At 45.7% G+C, this 15,255-nt stretch overlaps 1 protein-coding gene across 1 annotated transcript in view; it reads left to right on the top strand.

The window, feature by feature from the left end:
* The window catches only part of LOC120933243 (adhesion G protein-coupled receptor E3-like), a 115,648-nt gene that overhangs the window by 50,416 nt on the left and 49,977 nt on the right, over positions 1–15,255 (top strand). Inside the window, exons 8-10 of the mRNA XM_040346346.1 lie at positions 4,158–4,222; positions 6,348–6,431; positions 8,381–8,549. Coding sequence (XP_040202280.1) covers positions 4,158–4,222; positions 6,348–6,431; positions 8,381–8,549 — 318 coding nt within the window. The remainder of the gene's footprint in view (positions 1–4,157; positions 4,223–6,347; positions 6,432–8,380; positions 8,550–15,255) is intronic.

The raw sequence follows: 15,255 nt of genomic DNA, 5'->3' as shown, positions 1-15,255 counted from the left end.
GGAGGCAAGTGCTTTGTGAATACAGTACTTGCCTCACTATGTTATGTCGGCGTAGTGCAAATGGGATGCGCTACGCCGACCTAAAGATAGGCGGCTGTACGTGAATCTGTACGTGAATCTAGCTGATGGCGTGCTTCCAACTTTTTTAAACTCCCCCGTGTTCACGGAACTCTCACCTTGATAAATACTGAAATACACAAATGAGGTGAAACAAATGTCAATGTAAAAAAGAGAGAGAGAGACAAATAATTCCACAGTATCGCACTAAATTAATCTACAAATATCCTAAATATTAGCATTGTGAAATTATCACCATAAAACACCCATACATAATGAAAAGTGTGAATAGTGTTCATATGGCATATCCAAAAATATATATATATGCTCCAACATATGCAAATCAATATGGTAATACAGTCCAACTGAAAGTATTGAAAAAAAAATGGAATAAAATCTCGTTGATCCACCAAAATCCTTCACCAAAGTGATGTGTGTCCATTCCACTCTCTTAAGGCCTCGTACACACGACCGGATCTATCCGCTGGGATTGATCCGCGGATCAGTTCCAGCGGTTAAATCCGGTCGTCTGTACGGCCTAGCGGATATTTATCCGCGGAGATTTCTCGGGCCGATCGATTTCAAGCGGATATAAATTTCTTAGCATGCTAAGAAATTTATCCGCTTGAATCGGGTCCAGCGGATTGATCCGGTGGTCTGTACAGACTCACCGGATCAATCCGTCCGCTCCCCTCCCTCACATGCGTCGTAATGATTCGACGTATGCGTGGAAGTACTTACATTCCAGCGGCGCGACACGTCACCGCGGATGAATTCCGCGCGGATTTTGATCCGATGGTGAGTACAAGACATTGGATCCAAATCCGGAGAAGGAATCTCCGCTGGAAACGGTCCGGCGGACCGTTTCCAGCGGAGATCCCCTCGTGTGTACGGGGCCTAAGAGTAAAGTTCACCAGATGCTGTTGCCATTTACTCTCCTGTCTGGCAAAAATCGCCTTATTAGATGTTTAACCACTTAAGCCCTGGACCATTTGTCTGGTTAAAGACCAGGCCACTTTTTGCGATTCGGGACTGCGTCGCTTTAACTGACAGTCGTGCGACGTGGCTCCCAAACAAAAATTATGTCCTTTTTTTCCCACAAATAGAGTTTTCCTTTGGTGATATCTGATCACCTCTTCGGGTTTTTTTTTTGCGCTATGAAGAAAAATAGAGCGCCAATTTTGAAAAAAATGTAATTACCCGGATTCCTAGAGACTTACGACGGCGTATCAGTAGATACGCCATCATAAGTCCGAATGAGCGCCGTTGTATCTTTAAGCGTATTCTCAACCTGAGATACGCTTCACTGTTGCTAAGATACGACCGGCGTAAGTCTCCTACACCGTCGTATGTTAGCTGCATATTTACACTGGCCGCTAGGGGCGTGTACGTGGATTTACGCGTCGAATATGTAAGTTAGCAAGATACGCCGATTCACGAACGTACTTGTGCCCAAAACGCTGTTTACGTAAGGCGTTTTTCTGGCGTAAAGATAAACCACCAAAAAGATGGCGCAGCCCATGCAAGATATGGACGACGGAACAGCCGTCGTATTTTACGTCGTTTGCGTAAGCGTATGTGAGTGAGTGAGTAAGTGAGTGAAAAACTTATATAGCGCTGCACATGCAAACTAAATCGCCTCTGGGCGCTTGTTTGACCATTTCTCCTTTGACCTCAAAAGAGATGGGTTTTGATCTTTCTCCTAAAGGCCAAGTGGTTCTCCTCCAACCGAATGGAAGTTGGTAAAGTGTTCCAAAGTCGAGGGCCTTGGACAGCAAATCTTCTTTCTCCTTTGGACTTGTATCTGGTTTTGGGGATTTGGAGTAGATTTTGGTTTGAGGATCGCAGGGTGCCATTGGGGTTGTAAGCCTTTAGTTTTTCGCATTGATATTTGGGAACATTTCCCAAGATACATTTATGCATCAGACAGAGTGCTTTGAAGGTGATTCTGTCTTTCACTGGCAGCCAGTGAAGGCTTCTCAGTGTGGGGGAGATAGATTCCCAGGGTTTTTTCCCAGTCACCAGACGAGCGTTCGTATTCTGAATGACCTGCAGGCGAGTGATTTGGTACTTTGGGAGTCTGAGATAAAGGGCATTTGCATAGTCAAGTCTGGAGTTGACAATTGTTCCCACCATGACTGCTATGTCTTCTTTGGGAATAAATGGAATAAGTCTGCATAGTAGGCGCAGCAGATGATGGGATCCGCTGACTACTGACCCTATTTGTGCATCCATTGTCATGTAGGTGTCGAAGATGACTCCAAGACTTTTGACTTTGGTGCTAGGGGTGATGATTTTTCCCAAAATGGGTGGAGGTGTCCAGGGTGTTGCTGGTTGATTCTTTCGATTCAGGACCCACGATAGGGCTCATAGAGCTTGCAACGGGTGTGCGATCATGGCGGCTTACGTGCGTCCACAATGCTGCTTTCTTAAAGGGGATGTACAGGTATGTCCTTTTGCCCAGGAGTGCCATTTTAACGATGTATAAGTGTGTGCGGTGGTCTGCAAGCAGTTAACTTAGGGGGTGATGAAGTCCGAAGTGACGAAACACGTCAGGGTGTGGCTACACTGCAACACTGAGATGGTGACTCCATGTGTACGAAGAAAGCTATGAGGAGATCACAACACTGAGTCACCTGGCATGTTTGGAATTTTAACAAGGCGATTTTGAATCTTTTATGATGTAAGTGTATTACTTTTAATAACCTTATTACCATAAGGTGTTTTTACACTATTGGAGGCTCTGTCTCAATTTCTATCCCCACATATGGAGAGTCTCTATTAATCTGGATGGAGATTGGTATGTACAAGCGGCTCTTCAATAACATTTAATAAGGTGATATTTGCCAAACAGGAGAGTGAATGGCAACAGCATCTGGTGAGCTTTATTCTTAAGGGAGTCAAATTGGCTCACATCACTTTGGTGAAAGATTTTGGTGGATCAACGAGATTTTGTTTCACTATCTTTTCATCACTTTCAGTTGGACTGTATTACCATATTTATTTGCATATGTTAGAGCATATATTTTTTTTATATATTTGCAATGCTAATATTTAGGAGATTTGTAGATTTAAATGTAGTGCCCTACTGTGTAATTATGTGTCTCTTTCTTACATTGACATTTGTTTCACCTCATTTGCATATTTATTGAATATTATGTGGCAGCACTTAACACGAAAAGGTGTTTTTTATTAGTGCAGTGCGCACACATATATAATATTCAATTATTCAATTCAATATTCAATTATAATAAAAACTCGATAGGTGGTGTGGTGATCCTCAAATCACAGCGTTCTCCTAATCCTCCATAATAAGCTTGTTCAAACCTGGTGTGCTAGTCCATTTAAGGCACCAATATGTGCGCTCATCAGCATGTTAGAACAAAGCAAAATTGCCTCCCATAGTGTAGTACTAAAATGGCAACAATTATTGAATTAAAATATCTCTTACATAAAGTATGTGATAAAAAAATGCATTTGTGTAATCAGAATACTCAGCATCTGTCGATCTTTCACATAATTTCCGTTACAGGATTTTCCTACGCGTTACGTCACATAACATGACTTCATCAGGGAAGTGGACTATTTCTATCTATCACAATTGAAGATTGATTTATCACCTAATATACAGTATATATTTAGCATATATATATATATATATATATATATATATATATACAATATATATATTCTTTGTCTGTAGACTATATAATTTTATATTCACTTCATATATTTCGATAGCTTTTTAAATTTGAATAGATGTGTTTATATGTGTTTAATCACTTTTGATTACCATCATTGCAAGAGAGTGCAAAATTAGTCACACTTCTGCAGAAAAACCAATCATTTTCTAACCTCAGCTTGTTCAATTAAGCTTTGGCTTTGGCTTTCCTCCACACCAAACTCCACAGTCATGCTAGTACAGAAAACAGCCTTCCCCAAACCTTCCACAAGCATGTCTAAAATGTCTTTCTATGCTGTAACATTAACAGTACCCTTTCACTCAATAATGAATCAATAAACAACTAAATAACTCAGAAAGATGTCCACATACTTTTGATCATAAAGTGTTGAATAAATGTGTCCTTTCTTTTTTCCAGAAAACAAGAGATGTAAACCACAGTATAGCAAGGAGCTGGAGGAATGCGAGCAATCCATGCGTCAGGTGTGTATTACTGCTAAGTAATTCTGTGATAGAATATTGGAGTCTGGGGATGCTTTGGCTTCTGATCTTACAGAGCTGGTTCCAGGGAGAGCTGAATTTCAATAAGTCGAGCCTGTAGCAGTGTTGGGAAAAAGTCCATTACCACTGAAGGCCCAAACTTTTAATTAAAATTACCTGATTAAAGCAGAGTTTCACACAAAAAGTAAACCTCCGCTTTTTGGATCCCTCCCCCCCTCCGATGTCACATTTGACACCTTTCAGGGGGAGGGAGTGCAGATACCTGTCTAAGACAGGTATTTGCACCACTTCCGGGTTCAGATCCCCGTGGGGAATCCAGCCTGGCACGTCATCCCCCCCGCTGTCTTCTAGGAAACACTGTTCCCAGGAGAGAGCAGGGACCAGTGACGGCGTGCCGCGATCCTCGTGCATGTGCAGTTGGGAATCGGGCAGTAAAGCCGCAAGGCTTCATTTCCTGATTCCCTCACGAGGATGGCGGCGGAAGCAGCCGAGGGCCGAGCGATTGCTCAGCCTCGGCTACTGACATCGCGGGCGCGCTGGACAGGTAAGTGTCCATTTTTTAAAAGTCAGCAGCTGCCGTATTTGTAGCTGCTGGCTTACAAAAAAAAAATTTGGCCGAACCTCCGCTTTAAGGAAAAAAAAAGAAACTCTGGCCAGGTATCTTCCCCCAGTAAACATAACTCTCCCTACAGCTCAATGGTCTCTAAACTGCAGGCTCTGGATCAGGTGTAGCCTTTGCTTGCCTTTATCTGGTCCTTGGGATGCTATTTTTCCCACTGTTACAAAGCTATTGTCTATTGTAAGTAGTATTCTTTTTTTTTTTGTAGGTAAAATGTTTGGCTTGGCTGGTAGCCCAGCCTGTGTTTGAATCTGGGTCAGGGTGAATGATCCAGGGAGGCTGGTATGACTCATCAGGCACCATCTCTGGTACCTCCCCCTACTTTTCAGAAGAATGAAAGGAAGGTTAGGAGGAGCTGCCTGGAGTATTCATGAGGGCCCTGACCAATCTCCAACAGATGGGTTAGCAGGGGGCAGGCCACCTCATAATTACTCAGGGTCAGCCCAGTGGGGCATTGTTTATTCCTACTGATGCTGGGGCATTTTCTAATTCCACTTTTCACAGTCCAGCCCCATAAAGTTTGAAGGACAGTAAACTGACAATTTGGTGTAAAAAAAAGTTGGAGACTGCTTCTCTAGCTAATAGCTCTATTGATTTAAAGAAAAAACAATCTTTTTTTTTAATTCAATAACTTTTTATTGTTGTTTGCATATCAAAGGTAAAAAAACAGTACACCAACGTGCATAACCTGACATATTAAATACACAACCATACTTTTTTCTCTCTGAAATCATGGTCATATGACAGGCCTCGTCACAAGTCTTCTGTTTTCTTCGGGTGCCCATGTCGCTGATTAGTGACATGGACACTCCCACTTGGGTACATCAGCGAGGTACTTACAAGGTCATGTACAGGAGCCCTCTGATGACTATGTCTACCACTGCGTGTGGTATTGCCTTCTGCATTGTTGGATAGAAATGATCCAGCTGATCAATAGTTTATCTAAATAAAGCAAAAGTTTGGCCAGGGATTCTTCCCACTAAACATCACCCCAATAATTAAAAACCCCACAATCTAAATTGCCCAAATACTTACCTGAATTTATGGTCATGTGACAGGCTCTGTACCAAGTCTTCTTTGGTTGCCCACATCATTGCTTAGTGATGTGGTCACTTTCACTTGGGTTCAACCGCAGGGTTCTTACATACAAGGTCCTGGAGACTCCAGCGGCAGCATGATGAAAAGACCAGTTTGTACTGGCCTTGGACTCCACTGGTGAATCTCCAGTCTTTGCTCCTGGAAGACTGAGGGGGGGTCACTTGATGGCATATCTGGGTGAGTAAAAAGTGTCCTTTTTTTATTGTGAATAATTGGAAGTGGGATGGATGTGCAGAAAATTTGCCCTGGGATGGACTTTAACTGAAAAATACAGCACAGAAAAGAGATCTAATGGCCATAACAGCCAATGATAATATCTTTCTGCAAGTAGACTGAAAATGTTTGTCTTACTATGCATCAATGTGAATGCCATATTGTCTTTTACTACAGGAAGCATTTTGCTCTTTGTTGAGGGAGAATGCTCGCATTCAGGAACAATCTTGTCAAACCACTAAGACCAACATTTCTGTGGAGGTAACAAAAGAGCTGTTTTGATAATTTTGTTATGTAGCTGCACATATCCTATACAGTCACTAAAGTTTTGAACCTGCGATAAAAGAAAAATGCTTCTGAAAATGCTTACTAGTTGCCTTTGCTTCAGTACTTTGAACTGCTTACTGGAAATAAGTATTTCGATATAGGACTTTTCTTACTGATTTTCCGTAAACTTACTCAGCTGCATGCTTGCCCCCGATCTGGGACTCAAAGTATTAACTTTAGCAGATCAAGCAGGTTACTTGCATTTTCAGAAAGAGATCAGCAAAAGTAGCCCCTGTATTTTCCTCAAGACAGATTTACTTTAAAATTGAATTGCAGCTTAAACATTATTATTTTCTAACTTTCATAAGTCTTCAGACTAATGTCCTTCTGGAGTGCCTTGAATCCTAGGTCCAAAATGGGCACATGGCTTCAATAATTCTTCAAGTAGAGACTTCCATTACGGCACTCAGCAGAGATCAATCACTTCTAATGGAGTTTGTTAGAACCTCCATGTTGCCAGGTACAACAGAAAACAACAGGCATGACAGATGGCAGAGCAGTGTAAGTCCTTAGACTGATGGTCTGAGAAAATGAAAGCGAGTGGCAGCGGCAGTAAGTTGATGGCCAGGTCTTGCCTATCATTCTATTTCTAGTATATACCCAAGTAAACAGGCATCACCACAGCTCACATTCTCAGCACCATCAGCATGACTGCCCAGCGACCAGTGTGTTTGGCTTTTTATTCGTAAATCACAAAAGCATTGACAAACAGGAAGTGATGACTCCAGCAGCCAATTGCTTCCTCCATGGGAAATGACATCACAGGAAATCCTTCCAACAGGATGAGTTAATACATGCAACCAATGAATAATAGCTAAAGGAGTCTTATGGGCATGATGAGCATAGACAGGGTGCATGCATGTTTTTCCTGTCCCCTGTACCTGGAAGCTAAAAAAAAGAAGCCGCATGGCTTTCAAACATGGACTCCGTCTCTGACCATAACAACTCAAAAACTCCCGTATTTACCGCTGATAGGAATCCTTATTCTGCGTTGTTCCAGAGAACAATGCATACTCGGATTATACTACCGTTCCTTGCGGATGAAAGGCTATCTGCAGGTGCACGCTACGAGTCTCGACATGTGCTGATCAGACACAGCAGAGACAAGAGCGTACATCCGCCTATAACCGAAAATGTCGTTGCAGAGCGAACATATCCACCCCAGGCGAATGTCTGTGCAATGCACAGGGGCACTTTCGCTGGCGGACATACCCCCTCTCTGAAAACACCTCTCACCAACCTCAAGAAGTTTTCCACTACCAGACGGGACTCAACCAGCGTCAGTCTGCCCCTATCAGTTCTTTAGAGCGGGCTGTGGGAGTACTAACACTGGGCGACACTATGACAACACATATTAAATACATCTTCATAAAATTTCCACATCAAGGTACACAAAAGCATATGTAACAGACCGATGATCAGAAATAGCTCAGACTAGCTGAGTGTAAACACAGTCCAAACAATATACAGGAAATTACTGAAGGCAAGCCAGACAGAATTCAAGGCAGACTCCTGTCACGGGCATGAGCAAATAGACAAAACTTGTTGATCGGGCATGGGCTTGAGGCTGTGGTCTCACTTTAAGGTCACTAATGAGGACAGGTGTGGACAGCACAGACCTAAGATGCAGTGCTAAGTAAAATTATGGCTTTAGTTGTATTTTTGTCTCCTAGCTAAGTGAGTGGTTCTGTGCTCATCTCATGCTTTGGGAGTAACTTTTAACATATAAATAATATGAGAAAATATATTTTATATGAGGTGACACTATCCATCCAGGACTTTTAGTATGTTCATTGGTCTCTCTTCTGGGGAGGGTCCAGGTGATGAAATTTTTTTCAAGTACTTATTCTGAGTCTTTCATACTTTGTCTTTTATTTTTAAAGCAAGTGACCCAGGAATTTACTAATGTTCTCAATCATGTTGCCTTAACCAACTGGAGCACCTCAGAGCGACGTTTAGCTGTCACTTCCATAGTCAATAGTGTTCAGAACTCACTGTTGGAAAAGTTCTCTAAAGAGCTACAGAACCGTAACATCAGCACGCCAGAGCTAGGTAAGTGGGCAGGTACAATGACTTCCAAGGTTTAAATAACTAGTTGCTGAGTTGGAGATGAACTGAAAGAATCAAGTTTACATTTTTCATTGTCATTTCAGATTTTTTTGGGGAATTGAGTGTGAAAATTTGCAGTTGTCATAAAATCCATTCTGTAAAGAATGTTTTAAAATCTCTATTTAACATTAAGGCCGCGTACACACGGTTGGTCCAAACCAATGAAAACGGACTGAAGGACCTTTTCATCGGTCCAAACGATCGTGTGTGGGCCCTATCGGTCAGTTATCCTTCGGTCAAAAATTTTAGAACTTGCTGGATGGACGCCTAACCGATAGGTCAAAACCGATGGTTAGTATGCAAAAGCATCGGTTAAAAACCCACGCATGCTCAGAATCAAGTCGACGCATGCTTGGAAGCATTGAACTTAATTTTTCTCTGCACGTCGTGTTTTACATCACCGCGTTGGACTCGATCGTTTTTTTAACTGATAGTGTGTAGGCACATTAGACCATCAGTCAGCTTCATCGGACCGACCGTGTGTACGCGACCTAAGGGGAATATTTTGTGGGTTTGTGTACATGTTTTTGTTCTGGTCAGGTTTAAAATATATTTTTTCTCTGGTGTTAATGAAAATATTGCATATGAAAATGTTGTATTTTCATATTCATTCAGGAGGTGGAGCTTTAGCCTTCTTTTCAGGTGTCCAAGCTCTATTTATCTGCTCTGTTAAAGAAGTAATTTGTTTACAGGGCTCAGTAGCATAACCTGAAGTTTACACTTACAAGTGAAGGAGCCAGAGAAATGACTCCTCTGCCTCCCAATCGGGCAGCCCTCTGGCTGTTTTCCTGTCATTGTTTTTGTGTTCCAGTGCATCTGGTATTCTGAGCCCCTTGTTCTCCACAATGCAATCCTTTCTGTAGTACAGTAGGTGAACCCGATTTTGTGTCAATCTCGCTCTCTTTCTCGGCGAGATTGAGCACCTACGAGCCCCATCGCGGGAGCCAGCGCCGAGCTGGCTTGCCGCGATGGAGACAGAGCCGTCATAGAAGCGACGGGAGATCCGACTTGGATTCCCGCCAATTCTACACGTGTGCGGCATTTGTTATGAATCCTGAGGGGGAAGTCCCCGCCGGATTTTAAATAAAAATCCGGCATGGGTCCCCCCCTCAGGAGCATACCGGGCCCTTAGGTCTGTTATGGGTTGTAAGGAGAGCCCCCCTACGCCGAAAAAAACGGCGTAGGGGGTCCCCCTACAATCCATACCAGACCCGTATCCAAAGCACGCTACCCGGCCAGCCAGGAAGGGAATGGGGACGAGCGAGCGCCCCCCCCTCCTGAGCCGTACCAGGCTGCATGCCCTCAACATGGGGGGGTCGGGTGCTCTGGGGCAGGGGGGCGCACTGCGGCCCCCCCACCTCAGAGCACCCTGTCCCCATGTTGATGAGGACAGGGCCCCTTCCCGACAACTCTGGCCGTTGGTTGTCGGGGTATGCGGGCGGGAGGCTTATCGGAATCTGGGAGCCCCCTTTAATAAGGGGGCCCCCAGATACCGGCCCCCCACCCTAAGTGAATGAGTATGGGGTACATCGTACCCCTACCCATTCACCTGCAAGAAAAGTGGTAAAAACACAAATAAACCACACAGTGTAATAAAATATTTTATTAGTCTGCTCCGGAGGCCGCCCCCTGTCTTCTTTATTAGCTCTTTTACCAGGGGGGGCTTCTTCTTTGACGTCTTCGGGTGGGTGGGGGCCGCCGTCTGGTTCTCTTCCACCGCCGGGGGGGGTGGCTTTTAAAAAAGCCCCCACCCCCCCGGCGGGTTTCCTTCGGCGTCTTCGGCGGGGCTCTTCTTCTTCCGCTATCCCGACGGGTCTTCTCCGCTATCCGGGGGGTCTCCTTCTATGTTCGCCGCTCTCCGCTGTTGACTCGTCGCACCCCGGTTCTTCGTCTCGCAGTCCGGTCCCTTCTTCCGTGCTGTACGTCTTCTTACGTGCTGTGAGTTCTTCTTCCGCGCTGTGACGTCATGTTCTTCACTTCTCTTCTTCTCCCGATGTTGACACGCCGGTTCTCCTCGCTGAAATGACGGATGCGCGCCTTGCATCGGACCTATATAGGCCTCACAGTCCCATCATGCTCTGTACCTACCCATGTGATACCTACCACGTGGGTAGGTATCACATGGGTAGGTACAAAGCATGATGGGACTGTGAGGCCTATATAGGTCCGATGCAAGGCGCGCATCCGTCATTTCAGCGAGGAGAACCGGCGTGTCAACATCGGGAGAAGAAGAGAAGTGAAGAACATGACGTCACAGCGCGGAAGAAGAACTCACAGCACGGAAGAAGACGTACAGCACGGAAGAAGGGACCGGACTGCGAGACGAAGAACCGGGGTGCGACGAGTCAACAGCGGAGAGCGGCGAACATAGAAGGAGACCCCCCGGATAGCGGAGAAGACCCGTCGGGATAGCGGAAGAAGAGCCCCGCCGAAGACGCCGAAGGAAACCCGCCGGGGGGGTGGGGGCTTTTTTAAAAGCCACCCCCCCCGGCGGTGGAAGAGAACCAGACGGCGGCCCCCACCCACCCGAAGACGTCAAAGAAGAAGCCCCCCCTGGTAAAAGAGCTAATAAAGAAGACAGGGGGCGGCCTCCGGAGCAGACTAATAAAATATTTTATTACACTGTGTGGTTTATTTGTGTTTTTACCACTTTTCTTGCAGGTGAATGGGTAGGGGTACGATGTACCCCATACTCATTCACTTAGGGTGGGGGGCCGGTATCTGGGGGCCCCCTTATTAAAGGGGGCTCCCAGATTCCGATAAGCCTCCCGCCCGCATACCCCGACAACCAACGGCCAGGGTTGTCGGGAAGGGGCCCTGTCCTCATCAACATGGGGACAGGGTGCTCTGAGGTGGGGGGGCCGCAGTGCGCCCCCCTGCCCCAGAGCACCCAACCCCCCCATGTTGAGGGCATGCAGCCTGGTACGGCTCAGGAGGGGGGGGCGCTCGCTCGTCCCCACTCCCTTCCTGGCTGGCCGGGTAGCGTGCTTTGGATACGGGTCTGGTATGGATTGTAGGGGGACCCCCTATGCCGTTTTTTTCGGCGTAGGGGGGCTCTCCTTACAACCCATAACAGACCTAAGGGCCCGGTATGCTCCTGAGGGGGGGACCCATGCCGGATTTTTATTTAAAATCCGGCGGGGACTTCCCCCTCAGGATTCATAACAAACGCCGCACACGTGTAGAATTGGCGGGAATCCAAGTCGGATCTCCCGTCGCTTCTATGACGCGCTTGCTGGGATGTGCTGTCACTATTCCAGTGAGTGCGAGATCTCGGCACCATGTCGCCGAGTATCAGCGCGACGCTGTCGTGCTAAAAGCACAATATCACAAACACCTACTGTATGTGGTTTTTGGACACTGACTGTCATCATGGGTCACAGACTGCCATTTTGGAGACAAGCTGCCAAGAATATATTCAATTTCATTTGTATTTTCATAAATATGTCCTGCAGATGGTTAGCCCTGTCCACTCCAATCTATGACCACCAGTGTTTCCACTCCCAATGGAACAAACACTAGTATATCTCACTTTGTTCTCTATCTTCCTCCAATGCATGATCTTTTTTCTCTATGCGGACTTGCTTTCTCTTCCCCATATTCATGGTCAACTCAACCTCTGCCTCTCATTTGTTCTTCCATCCATGATCCTCTGATTTCTGTCACATTTCCTTGTATTTTTGTTTCCCCTTTTCTGCCTCTCACAATGTTCCATGTGCAGCTGTTACTCCTCTCTGCCTTCCACCCTCTTCATGATTAACGTTTACTCTGCCTAAATACTGCCTCCCCGGTTCACAACCAGTTACTATTCTGTCTCCTCTACCTCCCCTGCCTTCCCAAATACATGTCCAAATGCCACTCTGCCTTGACTATTGTCTAAATCAGGGATGCCCAACCTTGTGAAGAGTGAGGGCCACTTACCGTATATACTCGAGTTTTCAGCACATTTTTTTGTGCTGAAAATGCCCCTCTCGGCTTATACTTGAGTCACCTTTTTGCGCCTGATCTCTTGGAATTTGGGGACTGGGTACCGTCCGGCCTTGGGTACCCTGGACTTCAAGCTTGGCACACATGTAGCCCCACTCTTTCTCTACAAGTGTGCAAAGTTTGTTGTCCGGGGGACCTGCGGCCGGGGAGCACCGATTTTTTAAAGCCGGGCACCCCTTCCATAGACTCCCATGTTAAATGGTAATTTCTCCGGTAACTTTGGGGATGCGGTACTGGAACGGTCGTAGGTCCCCTGGACCCGGAACTGGGCACGCATGTAGTCCCATTTCTTCTCTACAAGTGTGCAACGTTTGTTGTCTGGGAGACCTACGGCTGGGGAGCACCGATTTTTCAAACTGGGCACCCCTTCCATAGACTCCCATGTTAAACGTCAGTCTAGTCATGGACACAGTGAGGTGTGGGCACAGTGAGGCGTGGGCACAGTGAGGCATGGGCATAGTGAGGCATGGACACAGTGAGGAATGCACATGGACACAGTAAGGCAAAGTGAGGCACAGTGAGGCATGCAGATGGACACCCTAGTCTTATACTCGAGTCAATACGTTTTCCTATTTTTTTGTGGTAGAATTAGGTGCCTCTGCTTATATTCGGGTCGGCTTATACTCAAGTATATACGGTAAGCGACTTGGTAACCGGTCGCAGGGCACAATATGCAGAGCGGGTGGATGACAGGTCCATGTGCACTCTGCATATGCATAGAGAACACGAACACAGCCCACTCTACCCTATGGGCCCTCCGATCCACCCAGACAGAAGGGGATGGAGCCCCTTCTGTTTTTTTTTCTAGCAGTTCGCATCAAAGGTGAATGGAGGGTCCGACTGGGTCGGACCAATTGCGTGAAAATGGCTTAAGGCTGCTTTCACACTGATGCTCTGTGGTTTACCCATTTGGTATCACTCTGCCTGTGACAGGAGCCAGCACCATACAGGAGGTCGCGGGCCACATCAGCGGGCTCCGCGGGCCACAGGTTGGGCACCCCTGGTCTAAATAGACTCTTGCCTTTGTTCCCTATGGTCAATCAGCTCTATATCCTATACCTGCCAGCTCCACAGTCAGCTTAAAGTGGTTGTAATCCTCAGACACGAAATATGAACCAAGCATATCCCTTCATAGCAGCCTTTCGCAACCTTTTCAACACAGAGGAACCCTTAAAATAACGTTCCAGTCTCAGGGAACCCCTGCTAAAAATGACTATATCTACAACTCATGATACATTAGTGTGATGGTCATTGGAAAGAATTTAAGTGAATGGTGATCAGTGAAACTTTCTAAACCTAAATTAAAATATTAACGATGAATGTGATAACTAAGATAAATAACGTCCACAATTTCCAAAATGTATAAACAATAATTCTTCTGAGCGATGTGAAAACGATCTTCTAAGCTCACCGCCACCATTGGAAATCTTCAACTGGGTCCAACACCATTGTGAACCGGAGTTTCCTTGGAGATCGGGAGTTGCATATTTGCCCTTGCTTTGGCAGATCGAGAAGGCTGATTTTACTCATCTTTGGGGTAAGTTATTGGCATAATCACGAAGATTGAACACAGAAGAATCTTTGATACACTGTTTAGAAGAATTATTGTTTATAAATTTTGGACGTTATTTATCATAGTTATCACATTTATCTTAGTATTTTAATTTAGGTTCAGAAAGTTGGGCTGATCACCATTAACTTATATTCATTTTTGTGTACACTTTAGGTCTAGCAGCAGTTTTCATTTATTTAGTTAATTTATTTTAGTATTAAGTATTAGTATTAAGTTCACTTGGTAGCGCGAGGGACTGTGGGCCAGATCCTCAAAAGAGATACGGCGGAGTAACTGCTGTTACTCCGTCGTATCCCTGGTCCTAACTATGGAACTGATCCACAGAATCAGTTTCCCATAGTTAGGACGAAGATCCGACATGTGTAATTGAATTACACTGTCGGATCTTAAGGATGCAATTCTAGGCCGGCCGCTAGGTGGCGAGGCCATTGCGGCCGGCGTAGAATATGCAAATGACCAGTTACGGCGATCCACGAACGCTCCGACGGGCCCGTCGCTCTAAATCTACGTCGTTTACGTCGAGTTCCGCCACGTAAAACTAGGGCTAAGCCCTAGTTGTCTTAAGCCATGTTAAGTATGGCCGTCGTTCCCGCGTCGAATTTTAAATTCTAAGTCGTTTGCGTAAGACGTCCGTGAATGGCGCTGGACGCCATTTACGTTAACGTCTAAGCAAATGACGTCGGAGCGACGTCAGTTAGCGCAATGCACGTCGGGTAAGTTACCCGACGGAGCATGCGCAGTACGTCCGGCGCGGGAGCGCGCCTAATTTAAATGGGACTCGCCCATTTGAATAGGAACGCCTTGCGCCGGACGGATTTAAGTTACAGCGCCGCAAAGTTCCAGGTAAGTGCTTTGTGGATCGGCACCTAACTTGGGAATTTTGCGGCGGAGTAACTTAAATCCGAAAAGTTACGTTGCGCCGCGGCTTTGTGGATTACCCCCTATATCCTTCTGTATCATTGGGAAGAATTTCCCACTTACAGATAGTGAAAAAGATCAATAGTGTCAGTGGGAACTTATCTGTGAGGGACAAAATTGCTCATTGGTCAAGGAACCCCTGGCAACCTCTGGATGAACCCTGGTTAAGAA

This window comes from Rana temporaria, chromosome 3 (genome assembly GCF_905171775.1).
Source record: "Rana temporaria chromosome 3, aRanTem1.1, whole genome shotgun sequence".
Classification (NCBI taxonomy): Eukaryota; Metazoa; Chordata; class Amphibia; order Anura; family Ranidae; genus Rana; species Rana temporaria.
This window is presented reverse-complemented; position numbering and strand designations above follow the sequence as displayed.